Below are 26,103 nucleotides of genomic sequence, written 5' to 3' on the forward strand. Positions count from 1 at the left end.
CCTACTTGGGCCAGCGAGGAGGTCAGGGGAGAATTAGCTGTGGGGTCTCTTCATAAAAGAGGAGGGGGAGGGAAGAGAAGGGAAATAAAAGATCAGGCTGAATTCAAATTAAAGGCCAGGTGGAATAGCTCTGTCTTAAAGGACCGATGGAAGGAGGTTAAATCCTGAAGGGCCCTAGTCTCAGGGGACAGAGCATTCCACCAGTTTGGAGCCATCACTGAAAAGGCCCTGGCCCTGGTAGAGGATAGTCTGACTTCCTTAGGACCCAGGACCTCTAAACTATGGTTATTCATGGAACTTAAGGTCCTCTGTGGGGCATAACAGGAGAGACGGTTCTGTAGATACGAGGGCCCTAAGCCACAAAGGGCTTTAAAGGTCAAGACTAGCACCTTGAACATGACCCTATACTCCACCGGGAGCCAGTGCAACTGGTAAAGCACTGGGTGAATATGCTCCCATGTCAGGGACCCCGTGAGGAGCCTCGCTGCAGCATTCTGCACCTGCTGGAGCGTGTGGGACAGTTTCAAGGGCAGTCCCGCGTAGAGCGAATTACAGCAGTCAACAAAAATTAAGAACACAAGTAAGAGCCCTCATGGGTCAGATTGATGTCTGACAGAATCCAGTATCCTACTTTCTACACTGTCCAACCAGACACATCTTGGGAAACCCACAGATAGTGGAAGAGAAATGTCCCCTGCTCTTGTCTCACGTCTCCCAAACGAAGCTGGCTGGAAGGTCTGGGAGACAGAAAGAAATGCTAAAGACATGAGTCAGTAGTGGGGTTAGCCTAGAGGCTGGAGTTCTAGCAATTCCCTGAGAGTGCTGGCCTGCTAGTGTGAATAAGCAAGAGCAGTACAGAAACAAAGAGGGACAAATGAAAATGGGACTAAGTATACAAGGGGCAAATAATTCAGACATGCCCTTAGGTACAGCCACACGCCACTGTTTTAAGGGCAGCAGCAGCAGTAATTTTTCCTTGGCAGGCTGCCTAGCAAAACTGCTATTTCACTTTCTACCAAGTCATTCGGCCTATTGGGATATTATCTGTGCACCCCACCCAAGGCAGTTATGTGTGTTTACATATTAATATATACATATATACTTTGGAAGATAACCTTCTGGAGGTAGGGGTCAAAGTAGAAGTAATAACGAATCGTTCGCCGTTTGTTTGTTTATTACGATACACTTACGCTAAAACATGCCCTTTCAAGGAGCCTCACAGAAACAACATTAAGCAATTTAAACACACACATAACACAACATTAAAAATGAAAAACATTAGTTTTTTAAAAGTGACAGAGAAATATTTGTGATCATCATTTGAGGCCCTTCTCCATGTTCCCCCTTCAAAGGAGATTTATGGCAACACAAGAAGGGGCTTTTCGGTGGTGGCTCCCTGCTTGTGGAATGCCAACCCCGCCCCCCCAGGGCTTGCCTGGAACCTTCTTTAGCTAGTTTTAGGAATGGGGGGGGGGAGGAGGTTTACCCAGGTTTCCACCCCCTTGTTTGCAGCATTTGTAAGTATTTGTGGCCTCTTTGGTTGGAACAGGATAAAACAAATAGACATGTTTGTTAGATTTTTGTTGATTCTGTTTATCATAATTGGTTTTAGTATTCCTGTTGTGTTTGTAAATCACTTTGACTCAGTTTTACAAGTAAATCAGCTAATAAATATATACAGTGGTACCTCGGGTTACATACGCTTCAGGTTACATACGCTTCAGATTACATACGCTTCAGGTTACAGACTCTGCTAACCCAGAAATAGTGCTTCAGGTTAAGGACTTTGCTTCAGGATGAGAACAGAAATCGTGCTCCGGTGGCACGGCGGCAGCAGGAGGCCCCATTAGCTAAAGTGGTGCTTCAGGTTAAGAACAGTTTCAGGTTAAGTACAGACCTCTAGAACGAATTAAGTACTTAACCCGAGGTACCACTGTATAACAACAACTCTGAAGGGAAGAATGCAATTCTGTTTTCCTCTCAGTGAAATAAAATTCAACGGATGGGAGCTGAGAGAGAAAACAATATTTGGCTATACAAACCACTGCCCACTTTCAACACCCTTAATCACTGTTTGGTTGAACAAGAAACAAAGATTTTAGGGGTTCCCTCCCCCCCACCTCCCTCCAGGGGAGGAGAACATCCTTGCTTTAGTTGTGCGATTGTTTTCACTGCGGATTTTCTTTTATCATGAACTGATAAACAGCAATGTTGCTGGAGACAGATAGCCATCGTCTGCGTATCTTTGACACCAGCTAGGGAGAAATGCTGTCTCTTTCTGTCCCTAAAACTTCTGCAGAGCCACATGTGACTGTGCATAAGTGTTTGGGAACACGCACTACACAATACTTGAAATAGTTTCTACTTTCCCTTGTAAGTACAAGAATGTGGATTATTTTTTCCTTTAAAGGATCAGCACAGCAAACACCATCAGACGTGCTGAGACCAGGCCTCTGTGAGCACATTTAAAGCACATTCTCACCCCCTTAAGAATCCTGGAAACTCTGGTTTGTCAAGGGACCTGAGAATTGCAGCTCTGTGAAGGGTAAAACTATAGTTTCTAGGATTCGGGTGTGTGTGCGTGCGCTTTAAATTAGCCTTTAAATGTATGGTGTGGAGGGAGCCACAATCTGGCTGATGTGGAATTCTGTACATGTGGATTCACATGTTGCTTATCACTACATGCTATGCAACACACATGAAGCGCATGTGAAACTGGAGGAACTGGTCTGTGTCATTAACTTGTGAATTACCTTTCATGCGAGTCTCATACCACAAATTTATTATTATTAACATTTATATACCGCCCTATGCCCACAGGTCTCATGGAGGTTCACAGGATAAAATCACAATATAAAAACACAAAATATACAATCAAAATAAAAACAAGAACAACCCAATAATCCCCCCCAAAAAAAATACCAGAGAGGGAAAATAGAATTTAAAACACACATGCACAATATTTGTAATAAAACATATAAAAATAATCATCCATCAGGTATCGTCGATTAAAAGATCAATTTAACTGTCTTTCAAATAAAAACATTTAATCCATTCCCCCCTCCCCAACTGCAACCATTCATAGAAGCTCCTTGATCCTGTGGAGACCCCCATGAAGGGGTACTAGGAGGCAATTTTCTATTATTCCCCCTTCCTTCCACAGCCCTTGCCCCCATTCCCAAATCTGATCCAAGGTTTGGGGAAAGTCTTGGGGCAGCATTTGGTGGCAGCAGTGGAGGTGGCATTGAGGGCTGCAACATAAAGTAGTTTAAAATACAGTATGAAACAATGGAAGTTTGAAAAACAATTCAGAATAAACACCTAAGGTGGATACTTTTTCATCCAGCTGGAAAACCTTGTCGAAACAAAAGTGTTTTCATGTGGTTATAATATTTTATGGTGGAATTACAGATTTCCATATAGTTCCATGACTGGTTTTCCTGAGGTTCATGCTTATAATGGAAAGGGGGTTTCAGATTAAGCAAAGGACTGACATGACCTGGGAAGAAGGGTGTGTCCAACACTTTCCTTAAAGTCGCGCAGGAGACCATTTATCAGCCAATGTATTTCAAATATTATCTGTCTTTTTCTGCAGAGACTGCGATTCAAGATCTTTTTAATAGGAAAAGAGAGCTATAATAATTGAAATGTGTTGGGCAACCATCTATTTCTGACAGTTTTCTTCCACCTTTCCTCATGTAATCCTGCCATAACATGCTTAGTTGAACTCATTTCACACCCAGCGAATGCACACTTCAGATGTGCATTATGTACAGCATGTTCCGATGAGCTTGTCTGCCCAGCAGGAACGCACACAAGTTAGAGGTCAGTTGTGCTCTGAGCACGCCTGCACTGGTCGTTTTTAAAAGGTTTACATTCTGGCTGCGTAGCAGAGGAGCACGCACACCCGAGAGAAAGCAAACACTATTTTAAGAATGCCACAGCGCGTTTCTAAGAGGCCCAACTATTTATAGCTTTGCATAAAAGCGTGTTGGAAGCTTTCTTCCTTATGAAGATTTAATTCCTAAGACAACAGCAACGAGCTCACAATTGTAGCTTGGGACAAAGAAGAAAAAGATAAGATTTGGAGAATCAAAAATCAGGATACGTGCAAGACATGTTTACAAGGGGTGAGGCAGGGGGCAGTAATGGACAAGCCACACGGACTCTGGATAAACAGCTTAACTCCGGTTCAGATAAAGGTTACCTAAACTGTTGGTTGGTATTTATTTTAAAAACCTGCAATGGAAGTTAATACTAAAATGTGAAATACAACAGAACACCCGCAAGCAAGAACCTATCAGGGCATACAGGCAAGAGCCATAAATACGACAACTAATTAAAAGGAGTAATGTGGTTATTGCCCATTTTGTTTAACCTATTTGCACATCAATCAGCAGCAAGCCTCTTAACGTCTTCCTGGTCACACATTTTTCCTTCTAGGGTGCCACTAAAAAGTCCATACTCAGGGGGGAGAGAGAGAGATTAATATTTGCCACTGCTTCAAGATGCTTCAAGATGGACTATTTTGAAAAAGAAACAAACCCCTTTGACACATAGCCCTGCCCTGCCAGTGCCGGCTCAGCCGTTGGGCAGGGTGAAGTCACTGCCTCAGGCTGCCTGCCTGCAGGTCTCCCGCCTGGCCTGCCACCTCTGCCAACAGCAGAGAAGTGATGCTGCAAATCGGCACCAATTTCGGGCAACATTGTGCCCATTTGGGGTGAGAGCTTGCCCAAAATTGCATGAGATTTTGTAGAGCACAATGCTGTGCTCTACTGAACAACCAACTGCTGTCTTGGAACCTGACTTTGCCATTTACTATGTGTAAGCATGCACATGACATAAAAAGCTACATCAATTTGTATTGGCACAAAATTGGCCTAATTCGTGTAATCAGAGGTTATACACATCAGGGATTTAAATGGACAAAAGTTGTTCTTCATGGATACTAGGGACTCAAATCCGTTAACACAGTGGGACTTTTTCCTGAACAGATATGCATAGGATTGCGCTGCATGACTGACAATGGATCACAAATAACTAGGTATGGTTGAGCAGGCAGGCTTATTCTTTTTTGAAAGCCTGTTGTATCCATTTAAAAGGAGGAAAATCAACATGTTCTTACATACTTGAAATCCAGGATGTGATTACAGGTTACATACGCTTCAGGTTACAGACTCCACTAACCCAGAAATAGTGCTTCAGGTTAAGAACTTTGTTTCAGGATGAGAACAGAAATCGTGCTCCGATGGTGCAGCGGTAGCAGGAGGCCCCATTAGCCAAAGTGGTGCTTCAGGTTAAGAACAGTTTCAGGTTAAGAAGGGACCTCCGGAATGAATTAAGTACTTAACCTGAGGTACCACTGTAATGAGGGAATAAGAAGACTGCTTGTGGGGTGGGGGTGGGGCTGTGTTGCTTCTGTGTTGTTAACAGCAGCTAAGGATGCTTTCTGATGGAATATAATTTTGAATAGGTACATTAAAACTTGTTTGTTAGTTAAAAATAAAATAAAAAAATAGGCAAGATCTTGCATGAAATCTGTGCCACCATTGGTGGATGTAGTAGGGCACGTAACGGCGGCAGGAGTAGGTAGGTAGTGGCAGGAACAGTGGCCGCAGCATGGTGCCCCTGTCCCCAACCCAAGCCCACAGGGGCACACATGCAACATCAGTACCAGAAGCAGAAGTGCCTACAAACCTGTAACGTGTTGCGTTTTCTGTTTCAATGTCCTCCAGATGAAATTCCGCCCATGGGTCAGGCATGTGCTTGGCTTTCTCAATGGCCTGCTTCCAGGCTTGCTGCAGAAGTGGGAAAAGTGTTGCGTTATTCACAAAAGGCCATCAGAGATCATGCACAATCACTGATCTCCCATCGTACTTTTGGACCTCAGTCTTGCAATGGGAAGCACACAGAGAGAGCCCGAAAACGGTGCAGGATAAAGGATATTTGTCTGCGGACACAAGTCTCGTGGGCCTGCCTCTACATTTGGACCTGTTTTGGAAAAACCACACGTGCCTACACTACTCTGACATCACATCATATATATATGACATCAAGGAGGGGGGAGGTAAATATGTGAAAGGATTTACTGGTTCAGGCCAACGGCTTTTAAAATTTTCTTTTTAAAAAACATATTTATGATTTTCAATCTTATACATTTCAATAACTTTACAGTCATTTCAACATTTCAAAACTTGACTTCCTTCCCCCTCTTTCTGCGGTTCCTTAAATGTATTTTTAAATTTTTCTGCCTATCCAAGTTAACTAATTTGCTCAACAAATGATAATCAACACGAAAGCCAAGACTGAACTCGTGTTTTTCTTTTAATGCAAAGTTATTTTCTTTGACAACAAAATATTTTGGGAGTACGTCCCTGTCTCAGCTGGTGGGAGCCCCTTGACCGCAAATCTCAGCCAGACGCATCCTTTCTTTGGATCTGCTCACGCATTCCTATTCATATTTTTTTAATGTCCCAGTCAAACTCAAACATCCTCTTGAGGAAAAAGTAAGAGGAGTGGGGGGAAGAACACAAAACAAGCTACATATAATCAAACTGAGAAGCAAAAGCCGCTTGAAAATGAACCAAAAATCCCAGCTCACCACATGAAGCAAAAGGCATGTTAGTATGTAAAGGATGAGATGAACATTACAACTCCAGACAAAAGGCTGTTTCATTCTCCAAGACACTCAAGCCCAATCCTGTGCACAGAATGTGCGTATTAGTGAAAATGCTTGTGTGAGGGGAAACTGCATACAAAACTGTGTTTATTAAGAGAACTGTGCATAAAACTGCATATGATTTTTCTGGAAATGGTGGGATCTGGGTTTTAAACCACTCGCCCACCTCAAACAAGAAATTTATTTTGAAATGTTACCGCATTCGTTTTTGACCTACCCGGCTATGGTCAACGGCAGAGCCATGCTTAGAATGCTGCTGAGTGCCATTCTAAAGGACATACATGAAAACAATTACAGTAAGCATGTAGAACAGAGCAAAATAGCATTTAAATGAAAGTCGCTTTTCAAGACAATCAACACATCCATTGTGCGCTGGTGAAAGTTTTTGAAAGCCAGTTTTTCTACGCTACCTTTCATCTGATCCACCAATGCAGCCTGGGTCCACTACGGTTCTAAATTGGATGGGGGACCGCGTGCGGAGATTCCTGCACTGCAGGGGATTGTGACCAGATTACCTTTGGGATCCATTCCAACTCTACAATTCCCAACCTTGTGCCTCCAGCTGTTTTCGGACTACAATTCCCATCATCCCTGGCCACTGGTCTTGCTAGTCAGGGATGATGGGAGTTGTAGTTCAAAAACAGCTGGAGGCACAAGGTTGGGAAACACTGATCTAGAATACAGTCCTGCTCACTTCTCTTTCAACTGGTGTTCCTCTCCTCTGCTTCCTAACAGCCTTTCACTGACAGACATCTAACTTCTGGCCCAGAGTGCTACTTCTTAAGAAACATCAGTGACAACATCCCATTGTGAAATAGTTATATGGAAGCTAACGGCAAGGGCCAGAGTTTTCAAATGAGTCACAGGGCAATTATGTTTGCTGCACACAGAGTGGTGTTTTTCAGAGGTAAACACAGTAAACTTGTCCCATGTCCTTCTGACATCAGAAGGAAGAGAGATGGCAGTGGAAGGCAGGGCCTTTTCAGCTATGGCACCCTAGCTGGGAAAACAGCTTCCCTGAGAGGTTTGCCAGGTGTACTAGGTGAAAACCCATTTTACCTGCCAATACCTTTTGGCTTTACCTTTTGTTTATGCTGCTTTTATGAAACAGCCTGCTGCAACTAGTTATGCTTTTATTTATTGTGACTCTTGTAGCTTTTGGTTGCTTCACATCCCACACAGTGAGCAATGGCTGAAGAGTACGTAATACATTGTTATCACGGAAAATAATTATTATAATAATGGAGGCCTTATGACCAAAGCCAGCTCAACAAGGGCTGCAGTTCAGGCGGCATGATGTTTTGCTGAGGTGGCACACTGCCTTGATAGGCTGTGTAGTTCTGAGGGAGTTTTCCTTTGTATGCTTGCTTGGACGCCTCCCTGCTATGTACAAGGCCTGGAGATAGAGAAAGACAGCACATGTCTGTTCCTTTCTCTTCAAATTATACATTGCCTTCCGTTCAGTTTCCTCAGCAAAGTATTACCAGGATTTATTTTCTCTTTGGACTCCTTCTGCGTTATTTAACAGACTTTGCCAACAATTGTGGCCTTGATCAACTGCAGGTCCACAACCTGTGTCTTCTGCGTATTTACAAACACACAAGCCAGCTCTGTGCCGAATGTTTACTGCTTCACACTTCGGTCTACGCACAGGATATGAGCAAACTGCAAACTGGTCTAAAGGGGTGGGCCATTGTCTTGAGAGCAGCTACAGGTCTGGGTAAATTGAGCGCAAGTTGGACATCACAGTAGTTAGTTACAAGAAGCAAAGCAGGGGAAGAAAGTTTTGACCTCATGCCAGCCCAGGAAATGCCAGGAAAGAGAGACTGGTGCGGACTAACCTTGATGTCAAAAGAACTCCTAGGAGAAGCGCTGGATGAATACAGCTCATTTTTCATCAAGTTGGTGTAATAGTTGCTGACTTTGTCACCAGCTGCCTTGTTTGAAACAGGGTCATCTGTTATCGGGCAGATATAGTAATTATCTTCATCCTCGCTATCGGTGTCGTGGTAATTCCCAGAGACTGCTTTCGCTGGCTTGGTGTTATCGAAGCATTCCATGTGAAAGATAAGGTCTTCTTCCGCCATACTGGTGGGAGAGTGACTTTGCTCGGGTGGGGGCTGAAGTAGCCAGTATTACAAATGAAGGAACCTAAGGAAGGGAAAGGCGGGAGATCAATATCGGAATTAACGGAGGGAGGGGGGAAATGGGTCAGTATGTAGGAATCTTTAGGCTTTACATTTGTTCATTTAATAAAAGTTACATGCCACTTGGTTGTAAAAACAAAACAAACCCTGAATAAACCTGAAAGCGGTTTGCAAAAAAAGAATAAAACAAAATCATCAGTAAAAAGTTAGAAACAGTGGGATAGATATAAGATATATGTTCAAAAATACAATAAAGGTTCACTATCTATGCAAGCATTTGATTGACGTTGGAGAGAGGCTGAGTTGAGAAACAAGACCAAGGATACATATTGATATAGGAATGTATTAGATAAAATGTAAAGAAATATACAATAATAAGAGTACATTCATTTGTAAAAAAAAAAGGAATATACAACGGGATAGACAGGAAGTCCAAAGTATTGGTATTTATATTTCGGAGTAAGTTTGGAATAGCTTTTTACTTTTGGTCCCCCCCCCCCTTTTCTATATATATAGAGAGAGAGAGAGAGAGAGAGAGTGAGTGTGAGTGTGTATACATACAGGTTGAAAATTACAGGATAATAAGTTTTGTGATGTAATATGACAATGTCTGATGATGTAACGTAAGAACTTTAATAAATAAATAAATAAATTAGAAACAGCTGTTTAAGACATTTAATTAAAATCAATTATAAACGAACAACCAATTAAAACACACAACGTTCTACGTATCTCCATTTTAGCAGTGGGAACATGCCTTCCTCCAGGAAATGAACCATCAGGCGCTCACTTCAAGCTCCCCATTGCTCCTTTGAAGCTACAGCAGTAACTGCCCCATACCTGACCTTGCATATGGCACCAGGTGTGGGGGCGAGTGGCTGTGGTTTGGTGAAAATGGCCCTGAAGGCCAAACACGATGCTGAGAGTTCTTAGGAGACTCCTATTCTAAGGTTACCAGATTTATTTTTCAATGAATCCGGGGACACTTTGCAACTTCAATGGATTTTGTATGGGGACTAATTTGTAAATCAGGGGACTGTCTCTGGGAAACGGGGACGTCTGGTAACCATATCCTATTCCCCTCCCAAGGGACCAATTCCCAGAGTGATTTAAGAATCAATCCCTCTTCGCAGGGAACCCTGGGAACTGCAGCTCTGAAAGGGGACGACTCTCAGCACCCTGCTCCCAGGATTCTTTAGGGCAGGGGTGCCCAACTCCCAAGAAACTGGATCTACTCACAGAGTTAATATCTGGCAGTGATCTACCCCCATTTTTTAGGGGTTCAGGTCAAAGTTGTTGAGGCTTTTTTGGAAGGAAAGTCCTGTTTTGTGGGATTCAGGTCTACGTTTCTGAGCTTTTTTTTAGGGGAGCCAAAGTTCTTGAGCTTCTTTGGTAGTTCTTGATCTACCTGCTGGACATGCCTGCTTTAGGGCATGGGTCGGCAAACTAAGGTCCACGGGCCAGATCAGGCCCAATTGCCTTCAGGATCCGGCCCGCAGATGGTTTGGGAATCGCCATATGGATCGCCAGCATACGCGTTCTTTTCCTCTTCCTCACACGGCAGCGGCACCTCCTCCCTCCCTCCTCCTGGCTTCTCCCCGCCCTGCCTAGAGGAGGAAGGGGGCTGGGCTTTGTTGGTGCCACCAGCAGCAGCGCTTAAGCGGCCGCCATTTTAAGCAGCCCCTCTCTGGAACCCTTTTGTGCGCTGCTCATTGTCCCTCCGCTGCTGCCAGCCCCTGTTGCTCGCAAGACACAGGTAAGCAGCCACCGGGGCTCATCCGGTGCTGTGGAGAAGGGAGGGGAGAGTCGGTTGGGGGGGTGTCTTATAGTCCGGCCCCCCACAAGGTCTGAGGGACAGTGGACTGGCCCCCTGCTGAAAAAGTTTGCTGACTCCTGGTAGAGTCTAGACAATACTGAGCCGGATAGACCAATGGCCTGACTTTTTAGGAGGCAGCTTCCTATGTGTCTATCTGTAGCTCTGCACTCTCTGTACTAGCTGATGCTCTAGACCAGGGCAGTCCAACACATAGCCTGAGGGCCACATATGGCCCTCAATATCTTTTTTGGGTGGACTTGGGCAACATTTGATTGCCCCTGCCTGCAGCCCTCGTCCTGCCTTCCCAAAGCCAGGTAAACAAGGTGCTGGGCTTTGGGAAGGAGACGGGAGGGCTCTAGAGTCCTGTCACAGCCTCCTGCCTCCTTCCCAAAGACCGCTCCCTCACTTAACCAGCTCTGGGAAGGCAGCATGAGGACTGGGGGAACGTCCAATTTTGGCCTTGCTCACCCCCACAAGAAGGCAGTGTGTGGCCCGTGGGTTCCATGTCAAAGTATTCCTGTGACCCATGTGGTATGGAAAGTTAGGCTGCCCTGTTCTAGGTATACCAGGTTAGCATTAATTGGAAGAAAAATGATGCCATTTTTCACACCCCACTGAGTTGCATCCAGCTAAGTTCCTCTCCAAGTAGACCCATTGAAAATAATGAGGCGAGGCAGCCTTTGGGCTGGGAGAGATTCGCACGCCAATATATGCCTTTTTAAAATTACGCTGAGGAAAGGAGTTTATGAAATCAGCCTAGTGTTTGAAAACAGCTGCATTCTGTTTGTGGCATTACTTTAAAGGTTTGGGCGGTTCCCGTGGTGGTTAATAAAACGATGAGACGGTTTGAATGTTGCTTTTATCGCAGAGTGCAGTTCCTGAGCCAACGGAGATCTCTCGTTTCTCTTTGCTGCTGTTTCTTCATTCATTATGTGGGGGAGAACAGGTGAAGTTACCTGCAAGCTGAGGCTTGTGGTGCTCCATCCTAACCTGGAGAAATATCCCAGATCATGGATAAATATGAAGTGTCTTCTTGTTGAGTCCTGTATTCCCAGGTGGGGTAACAGTTCACCTTCCTGGGAGGCAGAGAGGGCTGAAGCAGAGGTTGGCAGGAAGCATGGAGCCCAGTGGCGTAGCGTGGGGGGTGCAGGGGGGCCCGGCCGCAACATCTGGGTGGGGGGCGCGCTCACGCTCGCAGCTCTCTGCCCCCTGCTAAAATCCACGGGTTAGGGGGCGCAAATTACTTGCCTTGCCCCGGGTGCTGACAACCCACGCTACGCCACTGATGGAGCCATCCAACTGCTACATCTCAGCAATGGAGAAGACATGTCTAGCCTCACCCACCAACCAACCAGAGACGATGCAGGCCGTATGCATGGAATTTGTCTCCTACCTCCTGGCTTGACAAAAGCACCCTGGCCACATCCACATTGTTAATTTAAAGCAGTGTTATACCACTTCAAACTGTCACAGCTTCCCCTAAAGCAGGGGACAGCAAACTTTTTCAGCAGGGAGCCAGTCCACTGTCCCTCAGACCTTGTGGGGGGCCGGACTATAAGCCACCCCCTCAACCGACTCTCCCCTCCCTTCTCCACAGCACCGGACAAGCCCCGGTGGCTGCTTACCTGTAAAAACACCAGGCAGGCCCCACAAATAACCCAGAGATGCATTTTAAATAAAAGGACACATTCTACTCATGTAAAAACACGCTGATTCCCGGACTGTCCGCAGGCCGGATTTAGAAGGCGATTGGGCCAGATCAAGCCCCCGGGCCTTAGGTTGCCTACCCATGCTCTCTACACACCATCTGGCAGTGGCTTTCCAGGGCATCAGGCAGGAACCTCTCCCAGCCCCTTAACCGGACATACCTGGGACTTCCTGCGTACAAAAGCAGATGACCCACGGCTGAGCTACAGCCCTTCTCTATGGCTATAGTTGTTTCTTAGATGAATTCCACATATATCGTAGAGGCATGCTTCCATCGTTTAAAAACACGAGACTTCCCTGAGCCTTTTTTTCCAGCTAACTTCTGATCTGGTTTCCTCCCCCTCCGGTTCCATGCCTTTATTTCACTCTCCTTTTATGAGATTGCAAGCCTGAGGGCAGTGTGATGTAATTCTACCTTCTGTATGGCGCCTGGTAAATAATACATTTCATTATCATTGTTTCTGAGCAGGACTCGTTTTTAAAAAGGTTGGGGAAGATTTGGGGTGGGTGGGTGGAGCTTAAACGCTTACTTGCAAAAGGCTAAATTGTGCAATGCATCCAGAAATTTCTCAATCCAACTCTCTTGGGAAGGGACCTCGCCGCAGCTGAGCCACTGGTCCAATTAGCGCCAGCACTTTGGTGGGTGTTTATCCAAGACATTTCAAACTCATCAAACCTAGTCTGAGGGTAAATCGCTCCCTCTATTTCCCATGTCCAGGCTGCGCATGCCAAAATTTGCACAGCCAAAATGCCACCACCTACAGACATAAAAGAACCCCTAGGTGGGAACGCCCAGATTTTCAGAAGTACAATAAATACTTAGCTGTGGGGAGGGAGATGAGGGCTGAGCATGCTCAGTGGGTATAGAAAACTGTCTTGAGTGGTGAATGGAACACTAGTTGGAAAAGGGAATGGAATCAAAGGAGTATTGTGGAGGGGGTTATAGCTGGCTGGCTGGCTACAGAAGCACATTTTGTTGAAGGCCATCAATACTCAACACATGAAACATATCTGAACAAACAAGAAAGGCACAGCCTCAAACTGATTCCATACTGTGTCTCTGATTAGCAATTGGTATTTCTTCTAGAAATGAAAGGTGGAATTATTCATTCTTTTAATTTATCTATTTACTAACTTGCTTTGTAACATTTACACAGCGCTCGGATGTAAAAAAACAACAACCTAAAAATGGTTTACAAAAAGATAAAGTGATAACATGGAGAAAAATCCACAACCATAATTTACTTTATTTTATTTTTAAATGAAATTTTATTGAATTTTTGCAGTTTTATATTCAATCAGACAACACAATGTAACATTTATCATACAAAAGAAAAAAGAAGCGCCCCCCCCCCTCATGACTTCCCTCAACTCCCCCTTCTGGTTCTTTAAATATTTACTGCTTCTGCTTAATTATTATCTTATTTTTATGTTCTTATACCTTAATGCTCTTGCACACACAACCATACTTTAAGGCATACAAAAGTTAAAATACTAAAACAGATTAGAATAACTGAGCTTTCTAAACATCTGGGTTGTCTTGTCAAAGCAAGAATTTTTTTAGGAGGTGCCAAAAAGAGCACAGTGAATGACCCTGCTTGATCTCAGGGAGTTCCAAAGTGCAGGTGCTGCCACACTAAATAACAAAAATCATCAATGACTCCCAGGTTGCTTGGTGCAAAAGGAAGGAACTGCCTTAAAGAGACCTTTCCATTTTATCTCAGATGCGGAAACCCAGGCACAGAGACTAGTTTGCTGAAGATCCACGCAGTGAATTCACCCTACAGTTAAAGTCAATAAGAAGGAAAGGTGCTTACCTATGGTGGATCAACTTCCGGCAGCAGAAGTTGAACGCAAGCCTCCTCACGTGGCAGGAATGGAGTGAGGCAGGAGGCCACACAGAAGTACCAGCAGTTGTAAAAACCCTGTAGGTAAAGGATGCCCCGTTAGCCACCACTACAGCTAAGAGCTGGCCTGCCATAAATCTCTCTGTCAGGCACAGATCAATGCTCCTCTGACCTCTTCTAAAGTAAGACACAAGCTAAAATTAGAGATGGTATTTTCCCAGTGAAAGGCAAGTGCGTATGTGATTCTCTGCAGAAAAGCAGAACAACTTTCAATGAGGCTGTTCAATCTGAGCAGAAAATATCAAGCTAAACAACCGATGGCACCAATTTATTCCCCCCCCCCAACTTCTGAAAAGCGGGGAGCCACCTAGACAACTGCCTCATTTGCTGCCATGGCTGGACTGATCCTGCCCCAATGAAGGACCCCAGCATTTAACACATAGAGAAGACAATTAGCAACTGCATGGATGGATTTATTTGTATTTATTCATTTCTGCCCCACCTTTCTGGCAAAGAGCTCAAGGTGGCATATCATTACAAACAACCCTGTGAAGGAGGTTAGGCTGAGAGTCTGTGACTGGCCCAAGGTAACCCAGTGAGCCTCATGACGGAGGGAGGACTCGAACCCTGGTCTCCCAGGTCCTAGTCCAACACGCTAACCGCTATACCATATTGGCTCTCACACCACAACTACTTTTTTCATTTTACAAAATAAGTAGCAGGCACGGGGCCCAATACTAACCAGGAGGTTCCTGGCGGGGGGGGGGGGCACTGAGGTGTTTTAATCCTTTCCTGCCACCTGATTCAAATCAGCCCCCCCTGCTTACTGTTAAAAAGTCGCCCATGCGATTGCTAATTGTATAAATGGCACCTCCTTAAGCCTGGGCCAAAATTCCCTAATAAGTAACTGTCACTAAACAATAAAGTAATAAGTAACTTTCTGGACATTCCTTGTTTCCACAGGAACAAGTTTGTTTGGTTTGATTTCTGGCCTTAAACCAAGCCACAGAACTACATGAATGATGAAAGATTATGAAAACCAGGGCGAAAATTATTCAGAGTGTTGGTTTTTTGCGTTTGTTTTTTTTTTTTTTTGCAGTCAAAGGTCCATATAGTTAAAGCTATGGTTTTCCCAGTAGAGATGTATGGAAGTGAGAGCTGGACCATAAAGAAGGCTGATCGCCAAAGAATTGATCCTTTTGAATTATGGTGCTGGAGGAGACTCTTGAGAGTCCCATGAACTGCAAGAAGATCAAACCTCTCCATTCTTAGGGAAATCAGCCCTGAGTGCTCACTGGAAGGACAGATCCTGAAGCTGAGGCTCCAATACTTTGGCCGCCTCATGAGAAGAGAAGGCTCCCTGGAAAAGACCCTGATGTTGGGAAAGAATGAGGGCACAAGGAGAAGGGGACGACAGAGGTTGAGATGGTGGGACAGTGTTCTCGAAGCTACCAGCATGAGTTTGACCAAGCTGTGGGAAGCAGTGGAAGACAGGAGTGCCTGGCATGCTCTGGTCCATGGGGTCACGAAGAGTCGGACACGACTAAACAACAACAAAGACCTCCATGTATATTCCCCAAGATTTGGAGAACACACACACACACACACCCCAACAACAACAACCGTGGAGACCAATATTTTTATTTTTATTATTAAAAACTGGAAATCTCATGCAGAGAATACAGTGGTACCTTGGATTAAGAACTTAATTCGTTCTGGAGGCCCGTTCTTAACCTGAAACTGTTCTTAACCTGAAGCACCACTTTAGCTAATGGGGCCTCCCGCTGCCACCGCACCACAACCATGCGTTTTTTGTTCTCATCCTGAAGCAAAGTTCTTAACCCAAGGTACTATTTCTGGGTTAGCAGAGTCTGTAACCTGAAGCATCTGTAACCTGAAGCGTCTGTAACCCTAGGTACCACTGTATTCAAATGCACTTTTCTTGTGCTCTAAGCTTGAGTACTAATGCTGCACCATCAGCAGTACTGAACATGCTTCTGAAACAGATCCAATTCCAGGCCTTATCTTCCTGGCATGTAGGAGCAGAGAGCTGTTTGCTTCCAGGAGAACATCCTGTGCTTTCTCTGTTTTAAGGAGGCAGCCATGTACAGGTGCCAAATGAGCAGACTCTTTTCCTGCCACCCCCAGTCATTCTGCTGCTCCATACCTCAATGAGCCTGTGCAATGAGGCCAGCCTCACTACCTTGTGCCAAGAAGAGGACAGAGACCTTTTATTTTAAAGGTTCATCTAAAAGTAATGGCAACTTGCCCTGTGCTCAAGCTGGAGTTGTTTTGGCAGCTCCAAGAAGGTTCTTATTGTTGATGGTCAACCTGATATTTCATCATGGTGCTATGTATATATTCTGTGCTTCCCTCGTCCCGCAAAATAAGATAATCCAAATTCTGCTTCCCGCAAATTCTGTGAATTCTCCAAGAGATACAGATAATGAGAGATGGAACTTAATTGAATATGCTTCTTTCTGCAACATTTTTGCCCCTTGCCTGAATTTCAAAAAGCGTAAGGACTAGAAACTTGAATAGTAAAAGGTGAAATTCTTAGAATGCTGACTTCTGCTCCCGTTATCAGTTTCTGTCTGTTGTGTACACACAGTCTATTTATTTATTTATTTACTGACTACATTTATATACCACTTTTCTGCCAAAGTTTAAAATTGCATCTCAGAACTGAGGAAGGTGTTCTGGGACAGGTCCCCTAGACTGTCAGCTGATAAGCCCGAATTAGGTCTTGAGGGCCATGACCAGCAACTAGGCTTCCTGCTGCGATATTTGGAAATTGCACACTTCCTGCTTTTGCCATTCTGCAGGTGTCATTCTGGGCTCCATAGTTTACCCTTCAGAGTTACAATTTTGCCTGTAAATACGTGTAAGTGTGAACCGAATTCTACCCCATTCCTACTTCCAAATAAGCAAAGGTGAGACTATCTTTTTTTCCATCGTTTTACTCATGGAAGTGACTCAAACCAACTTACAAAGACAGCATAAATCCTAAAACCAATTACAATAAACACAATCAATCAAAACAACCTTAGCTGCGATTCCTGTATTGCATGGGGTACCTTTCCAACTCTATGATTTTTTTATATATAAAAACAAACCCAGACACATCTAGAGATCAGGCTGAAAGCAAGTGGGATTTATGCAGTTTCTCCTCTAACTCAAAACCCACATTTCTTTAGAACCAGCATAGGGAAGCTATGGCCTTCCAGATGTATGATAAACTATCATACAACATGCAACATACACAACATGGCTCATCATCCATGACTGTTGGGTCATGCTAGCTGGAACTGAAGGGATCTGGTGTTCAATAATGTCTGGATAGCCATGGCATCACCACCACTGCATTAAAATAACACCTTTTGCCTACATATTAAAACCCCTACCCGGCCAGAAGCATTGGTTCCCAGAACTGTCTTGTCCAAAACTGTTTCTCAGCACTCTCTGGAAACACTGTGTAATCTCCAAATGTTGCCTGCAATCTTGAGAAAGTGTGCAATCTTGGGAATGGTACACGACCCAGCGGCTCGAGACAACCCTAGGTACGTCTGCTCAGGAAAAAAAGTCGTATCGAGTCCACTGGGACTTACTCCAAGGTGCTTAGGATTGCCGGCTAAACGGGTTACCGATTCAGTATGGAATTTAGAAAGTGCATTTTGTTACTTGCCAGGATCAGAGCTGCAAAGCTATAATTGTGCTAAGGAAATGGAAGGGACCCCCAAAAGCCATCTATTCCAACCCCCAGCAATGTAGGAATGCAACGCAGTAAAACACCCATATCTAACAGAGTACAGAAAAGCATACAAAACTGCTGTCCTCTACCTGTGCACTCAGGGGCTTGTGCCCAGGTTGTGTGTGTAGAAATCTGCACCCTGAACAGTGCAACAGGGCTCTAAATCCAGCATTACAATAGCCACAAAATAATAATTACTTGTAATAATAAAGATTGACTGATTGACTGAATTACTAGCAGGGAGGGAGGGAAACAGCATTACAGAATACTTTTAATGCTACTTTCAAAATTTATTCAGTAGTCAATCTGCAGAGACAACAACTACTTTCTCTCCCAAACCACAGAATCAATTATTATAATGATGATTATGGCTGTCATTTCCATTTCTTCCTGCCTGCGCTCACAGTGTAAGTCAGAACGCTGTCTTTGTCCCGCGAGGTTTCCAGAGCCTGCTACCTTATGTTGAAAACAGCAGCGGTTATTTTACACAGCATTCCAACAAATACTGTCGGAAACAATTCCCCACCCATTTTGTATCTTGGAAATTTATTTTTACTTCTTCTTTAGGGTTTGTACCCAGTGTGCATCGAGCTTTAGGAAACACAACAATCTCTTGGGTTGTAACACCCAGAAAGTGAAGGAATCATGCAGCGTTTGAATGCAAAGTAGACTCTGCACAAACCATGCAGAAAATTCAATTTTGTATTCATCTTTGTATGTGATGCAGGTCATAACTAGTAAGCCCACAGTATGGTTTTCTTTGAATTAAAACCCAGATAGGTATGTTGATTCAGCCCCCATGAAGCTATAGTCTGATCAAGTAATGTAGGACATGAGATATCTACATATCTATCTTGTTTTTTAAATTGTATTTTAATCAACATGTTTTTATTATTGTTGTTAGGTGCCCTGAGCCCAGTCTTGGCTGGGGAGGGCAGGGTATAAATAAAATTTATTATTATTATTATTACACATGGAGTTAAATGTTTATTTACTTATTTATTTTTGCAACACTTTGGTGCGTTGGCACGGCAACGGTTGCATAACATTTAACTGTGCAGGAGGTTGGTACTGTGCAGCCATTTTTTGGGGGGGGGAAGTATCCCCCCTTTCCTCCATCTGTTCCATGTTCAGATCCCCATAAATATGTGAACATATCCAGGCTTGTCAATAAGCAGATCTGCTGACTGAATGCCTTTGATTGCCATGACATTACATCAACAACCTGCATTCAAACAGTCCAGGAACATTCTCTGCTTAGAAAAGAAAGCAGGCTGCAACCTCGTTGTCATTTATGCCGGTGAGAGGCTTACTTTTGGAAAAACACAAATGGCTATTCCTGGGTATCAGAATCATCCCTGCCTTTGTTCAACTACAGAATGTTTAATTCCATTACGTAACACTGGGTGCATTAAAACCCAGCAACGTCCTACTGTAAATGCTCTTTTGCACTTTGAGCTTAAGCATGTTTACTCACAGGAGAAGTCCCAGTGTGTTCAGTGGGACACACTCACCAGGGAGAAAGCTCAGCCAGACTTATTTTCAAGTAAACACGTACAGGACTGTGGCGCTGCAGTTTCTAAAACGCTCTTCCACTACACAAACACCATACAAATGACACACTCTGGTGTCCTAAAGTGATGCGCCTCAGACAAATACCCTGGTACAGGTAAGCAGGGTTGCCAGACCTGCAGGTCAGACCTGATGTCTCCAGATTTGCCTGGCCCCCCTCCAGGTGGAAAGCTTAAATCTCCAGGTCCACCAGAGTGTCTTTAATTACCTATCTATCAGACAGATTGTGGATGCAACTTGCAAGCGTCCTCCCACCAAGAGTCAGCTGCAAATTGCAGCGCAAACACTTCCTCCACTCCTTTCTCCCAATTAACCTATGTCTCCAGACCCTACTCCTCTGACATCACCGGGGGCCAGGGCCACCCCTAGGTCTCAAGTTTGTACTCTGAAATCTCAGGGTCTGGGGTGTTCCTGATTTGGTTATCCTAACAACAGGCTAGTTCCCCTATTCTCTCTCCAGACGAGCAAGGGGCATCACCAGAATCCTCTGACACACGTTACATGGGGGTAAAAATGTGGGGTTTGTCCTGGGGAGAATTTCAAGGGGGGGGGGAGAGGCCTGGAAGGTCTCATTTGGGTTTCCCAGCCATGTTCTGTGTTAATTTATGGTGCTGGCATTGTGGGGAAAACCAGCATTCATTCCCTTATTTCCAGCACGACTCCAAAGCCTTCGCCCATTCTCCTTCCTCGAGCAGTTATGAAGGCTTCTTGTTCTCCATTACAGTGGTACCTCGGGTTAAGTACTTAGTTCGTTCCGGAGGTCCGTTCTTAACCTGAAACTGTTCTTAACCTGAAGCACCACTTTAGCTAGTGGGGCCTCCTGCTGCTGCCACACTGCCGGAGAACGATTTCTGTTCTTATCCTGAAGCAAAGTTCTTAACCTGAAGCACTATTTCTGGGTTAGCGGAGTCTGTAACCTGAAACGTATGTAACCCGAGGTACCACTGTACTTTCAAATGTGCTCCCACAGAAACAAGTTTCCAAGCTGGTTAGTGTCTGTACTAGAAGACAAGGCTTCATAACATAGCACTTTTGGAAAATAGCAGCATGAAGGGAATCGTTCCTTAAAAGATAATGGCTGCTTCCTTATTGCAAAGCACCCTAGCAGAATGCTACCCATCATTTAGGCACCAAACGCCCTGTCTTTTGGGAGCATTTACACTGGGATAGCTGAATCTTGAACAAAATGACTTTCTGCCTGCTCAGCCTTTTCCTAATCTGCTGCAGCTGCAGCTTCTTGTTGTTGTTTAGTCGTGTCCGACTCTTCATGACCCCATGGACTAGAGCACGCCAGGCACTTCTGTCTTCCACTGCCTCCCACAGCTACAGCTAGGGTCTGTCAACATCACAGCGGTTTTAACACAGATGTTACAGAGTGAAGGGGAAACAGAGAGTCCATAGCCCTGTTCACATGAAGCAAAAACGCAACACATGGTCAGGTGTGAATGAGGGATAATGCCCACGTAGTTGGGGGAAATCCTGCCTGCTACACCCCCCCCCCCGGTGATGCTGTTGCTGCATTACGTGGAGCTCAGCCATAGTCTGGCTTATGATTACATCCAAACTCAGGCTCATGGTTTGTCTCCCCCAAGAACAAATCTTGGTCAGAGTTTGTGGTTTGTTGGGAGCGGGACAACCCACAAGCCCAGGTCTGGATACAACGCTATACCAAACCATGGCTTATCTACAGGTAGTGTAGCAGCGGCAGGAGAGGCAGAGGTTGAAAGCAGCAACAGTTTTTGCTTTGTGCATTCACACACTCACCGGTTCACGCTTAGCCATGGTTTGGTGATACGTGAGAACTGGGACCATCCCTGAAGAAAAGTATCAGCTTTCCTCACAGATCAGTCCAGGGTACCAAATCCGAAGACTGGTGCATCTAACTCGGTGCTGTCTAAACCAATTGCCCACAACTGTCCAGGCTCACTCCCATTCCTACCTAGAAAGGCTGAGGGTAAAATCCTGGGACCTTCCATATGCAAAGCACATTCTCTGCCACAAAATAAAATCTCTTCCTTTAAACAGAACAAATAGTCGAGGATCACCAGTCAACCATAGCTGAATAAAGCAGTATACAGTATATTAATTTCAAAACAAAGTAACTAAGGCTGTAATCCTTGCTCACACTTACCTGGGACTAAGCCCTACTGAACACACCCGGACTTGTTTTTAAGTAGCCATGCCTAGGATTGTAGTGTAAAGTGGCAATCATATAACTAATTCCTAATTTGATGGGTCTTACTTCTGAGTTGTTGTGCATAGAATTGCGGTCTAATCGGGGACAGAATTCCTTCCCCCACCCAAATATGGTGTTCTGTCAGATCCAAAGGGGAAAAGAATCCAACAACTCTACAGAAGGACACACACAACCAAAGGTGTTTCCAAACTCTTGCTATTTTCGGGTGCAATTCAATCACTTTGCAGCAAATTTGAATTGTGCAATTAAAATTGGAGATCTCCTACAAGAGAAAATAAAAAATTTCCTTCCAGTAGCACCTTAAAGACCAACTAAGTTAGTTCTTGGTATGAGCTTTCGTGTGCATGCACACTTCTTCAGATACACAAGAGAAATCAGCTTCCCCAAAAGATCAGTTTCTCCAATAAGGAGAGCTAGGGGTATTCCCTTGCCTGTCAGTGGAGATAATACTGAACTAGATGGATCAATTTTCTGGCTCAGTAGAAGGCAGCTTCTTAGGTTCAATGGAAAGCGTGGGATAAGGCTTGATGCATTGTCATCAGACCTCCCCGCAAACAGATGAGGGCAAACGCTCTACAAACAGCCAACATCGTCTAACCTCCCTGCAAACAAATCAGGAGACATATTCAACCAACAGATACTCTGGAGGAGCTGTCCTCCCCCCCGCCCTGCCCCAATCTGTTCTCATTAAATGACAATGCATTTGGAGATCGGTTCATAAAAACACTCACTAGCTGATCACGATCTTGTTTTTTAGAAAATTACAAAACCCAACACACACATGCGCAAACTCACCAAACCCTTCCTGATCCCGATGATTGACAGAACGAATCACGAGAGGCAAATAAAACAAAATGCCCACTGTGCAGCCAGGAACACAATAGACGGTTGTTTCTGTCCACACGGCCGCTCGCAACTCCCACCGTCACACAGAGCACAGTTGTGTGTTGATGCAACCCTACCCACACCCCAGTCGCCAGCACTGAGGGCAGCAGCGCGGACGCTCCCAGGAAAGCTCTCGAATTCAGACGTGTCAGCGAAAGAAGGCGGGAGGGGAGGATATGGCAGGAGGGTCAGCCCGGGCGCTGCTTGCATCTACCCGCTCCTAAGGAGGGGCAGGAAGAGAAACCACGATTGCCGCTAGCCAGAGCTTGGGGCCGTCTGCAAAGGCAGCTAAGGCGGCCTTGCAAACACAAAGGTACCCTATGCACCCAAGCTGACCTAAACCCACACAAATACACAGGAGGCCCATGCCAATGTTTTTCCTTGCTTTGACCACCCCAAACAAACGAGAGGGACAATTGCATGCCCCGGGCCTACCTTTCCACGCAGATCCACACCTTTGCAAAATTGCAAAGGTCCCTGCTTGCTTTCCACCTCGCCAAGCCCTCTCGCTCTCTCTTCTGCAGAAGGACGGCCCAGCTAGTCGCCTCCAGAGAGGCGGGCCAGGCTTTTGCAAGCGTGCCAGGAGCAGAGGCGACGTGCAAGAGCCGCGCGCGCCGGCTGCTGCTGCTGCTGCTTCGCTGCTGCTTCCCCCGGGGACGGGACTGGGGCGCACCGAGCACGTTCCGGAGCGCGGCGCCTGCAGCCTCCCTGCTGAACTCTCCCTACGCAGCGAGGGATCCGACGGCACGCCTCGTTCTCACCCTGGGCTGGAGCAGGAGGAGGAGCTGGAGCAGGAGGGAGGGAAGGAGGGAAAAGGCGGCTCTCCGAGCCCAGAAGCAGAGCCGGGCGGGGCTTCTGGGCGTCCGCATGCAGACCGGGTTTAAAGCGCATCGAGCGCGCGTTTAAAGCGTGGGACGAGGTGCCTGGAGCTGGGTAGCAGGGCAGCACAGTCTAGGGTGGTTGCAGCCAGGGCCGGATTTAGGTTTGATGAGGCCCTAAGCTACTGGAGTTAATGGGGCCCTTTATATGTCCAGCTGTCCTAGAATCATAGAATCCTAGAGTTGGAAGAGACCACAAGGGCCATCGAGTCCAACCCCCTGCCAAGCAGGAAACACCATCAGAGCACTCCTGACATATGGTTGCCAAGCCTCTGCTTAAAGACCTCCAAAGAAGGAGACTCCACCACACTCCTTGGCAGCAAATTCCACTGTCGAACAGCTCTTACTGTCAGGAAGTTCTTCCTAATGTTTAGGTGGAATCTTTTTTCTTGTAGTTTGGAACCATTGCTCCGTGTCCGCTTCTCTGGAGCAGCAGAAAACAACCTTTCTCCCTCCTCTATGTGACATCCTTTTATATATTTGAACATGGCTATCATATCACCCCTTAACCTCCTCTTCTCCAGGCTAAACATGCCCAGCTCCCTTAGCCATTCCTCATAAGGCATCGTTTCCAGGCCTTTGACCATTTTGGTTGCCCTCTCTGGACACGCTCCAGTTTGTCAGTGTCCTTCTTGAACTGTGGTGCCCAGAATTGGACACAGTACTCCAGGTGAGGTCTGACCAGAGCAGAATACAGTGGCACTATTACTTCCCTTGATCTAGATGCTATACTCCTATTGATGCAGCCCAGAATTGCATTGGCTTTTCTAGCTGCCGCGTCACACTGTTGGCTCATATCAAGTTTGTGGTCAACCAAGACTCCTAGATCCTTTTCACATGTACTGCTCTCAAGCCAGGTGTCACCCATCCTTTGTCAACAACAAATGTTTTTTGTGTTGAATATATGCTATATGGTAATTTATGGACCTAATTACACCATAGGAACGTACACAACACAAAACACTGTTGCTGTATGTAGGTTTTATTTTATTTGTTTTTTATCTTATATTTTGGAAATGTACATCCAGTTTTCCCCCCTTTAAATTTTTTGGGGGCTCCCAAGAGAGTGTCAGGAGTTCAGCCTACACTCGAGTAGGACTCGGGCAGAGACACATGCCCAACTGGCATGTTCCCTCCCTCCTGGTCGATCAGGAGCTTCATAAGCTTTCTTCAGCCCGAACATCACAGTGATCGATGCCAACAGACACCGGCATACTTAGGGATCTTCAGAGTCTGCGCAGTTCTCTTGACAGACCTCAGCAACTCAGCATTTTGGCTAATCTACTTAATTTACATATAAACACACACGGAGCACTGCAACATGGTTCCCTCTCTCTCTAGCATCAGATAGCAAAGAGAAAAAGAACAAAGGACACAGTAACACAAACATCCTGTCTCCATCACTTCCCACTCTGTGGGGTCAAAACATATACAGTGGAACCTCGGGTAACATATGCTTCAGGTTACATACGCTTCAGGTTACAGACTCCGCTAACCCAGAAATAGTGCTTCAGGTTAATAACTTTGCTTCAGGATGAGAACAGAAATTGTGTTCCGGCGGCGTGGCAGCAGCGGGAGGCCCCATTAGCTTGGAAACTTGTTTCTGTGGGAGCACATTTGAAAGTACAGTGGTACCTCGGGTTACATACGCTTCAGGTTACAGACTCCGCTAACCCAGAAATAGTGCTTCAGGGTAAGAACTTTGCTTCAGGATGAGAACAGAAATTGTGTTCCGGCGGCGCGGCAGCAGCGGGAGGCCCCATTAGATAAAGTGGTGCTTCAGGTTAAGAACAGTTTTAGGTTAAGAACAGACCTCCGGAACGAATTAAGTACTTAACCCGAGGTACCACTGTACCGTCATGTGGAAGACAACAATCCCATGACTGCAATCGTGGAGCAGGAATTCTAACAGAGAGTGGGGCCCTAAGCTATAGCTTTTTTAGTTTATACATAAATCCGGCATTGGTTGCAGCCCTGGTCGCCACACCCTGTCAGTAGCAACCAAAAAACCGGGGATTCCACAGTGTGGCATAATGGTTAGAGTGCTGGACTTGGGCCTGGTTCAAATCCCTGCTGGGCTGTGATGTTTGCTTGGGAAACCTTGGGGCAGTCACTGTAGCTTAGCCTAGCCTACCACAGAGCAGGGGTGTAGGCCAGGATTTTCCACAATGGTTGACTCATGTGGGTTCCCCCCACCATACACGCTTTCAGACTTCTTTTTTTACTGTGCAGTTTTCGTGTGCTTTTGTTGTAAACCGCTTTGATGTTCTTCATGAGATAGCGGACTATAAATAGTTTCATGAATGCATGGTCGTTTTCTGTCAGAAACACTGTTTCGGGTTTAAACAAGAGCTTCACTTATAATTCCCCACAACTGAATGGCTGCTGTTAAATCTATTGCTTCCTAGCCGCTTTGAGTCCGTCAGGGAAAAATAGATGATTAATAATAATAATAATAGAATGGCTATCTGCTGTTAATTTGCCTCTAGTCCCTTTCTAGGTCATTTTCCTCAGGAAATAATAAACAGCTTTATTCTACCAGACAGACCCCTAAGCATCTCTTGCTCTTTTGCTAGCCAGGCCCTATCTGCCAGTTAAACTGCCATATTCTTCCTTTATCACCC

The 26,103-nt window shown here is 45.3% G+C and overlaps 1 protein-coding gene and 1 long non-coding RNA gene across 3 annotated transcripts in view; both read right to left on the reverse strand.

Moving 5' to 3' along the window:
* The window catches only part of EEF2K (eukaryotic elongation factor 2 kinase), a 34,197-nt gene extending 19,912 nt beyond the window's left edge, over positions 1 to 14,285 (reverse strand). For both annotated transcript variants that reach the window (XM_081839737.1, XM_081839736.1), the window contains exons 1-3: positions 14,167 to 14,285; positions 8,521 to 8,830; positions 5,698 to 5,798 (exon numbers count right to left, since the gene is read on the reverse strand). In XM_081839737.1, the coding sequence (XP_081695863.1) occupies positions 5,698 to 5,798; positions 8,521 to 8,766 (347 nt within the window). In that variant the 5' untranslated portion in view covers positions 8,767 to 8,830; positions 14,167 to 14,285. The remainder of the gene's footprint in view (positions 1 to 5,697; positions 5,799 to 8,520; positions 8,831 to 14,166) is intronic.
* LOC309329374 overlaps positions 1 to 25,063 on the reverse strand; it is a 48,728-nt gene extending 23,665 nt beyond the window's left edge. Inside the window, exon 1 of the long non-coding RNA XR_014151097.1 lies at positions 24,907 to 25,063. This is a non-coding gene — a long non-coding RNA (uncharacterized lncRNA). The remainder of the gene's footprint in view (positions 1 to 24,906) is intronic.
* Positions 25,064 to 26,103: the final 1,040 nt, after the last annotated feature.

Source organism: Podarcis erhardii, assembly GCF_964252035.2.
Source record: "Podarcis erhardii genome assembly, chromosome: 14".
In the NCBI taxonomy this organism is placed as follows: domain Eukaryota; kingdom Metazoa; phylum Chordata; class Lepidosauria; order Squamata; family Lacertidae; genus Podarcis; species Podarcis erhardii.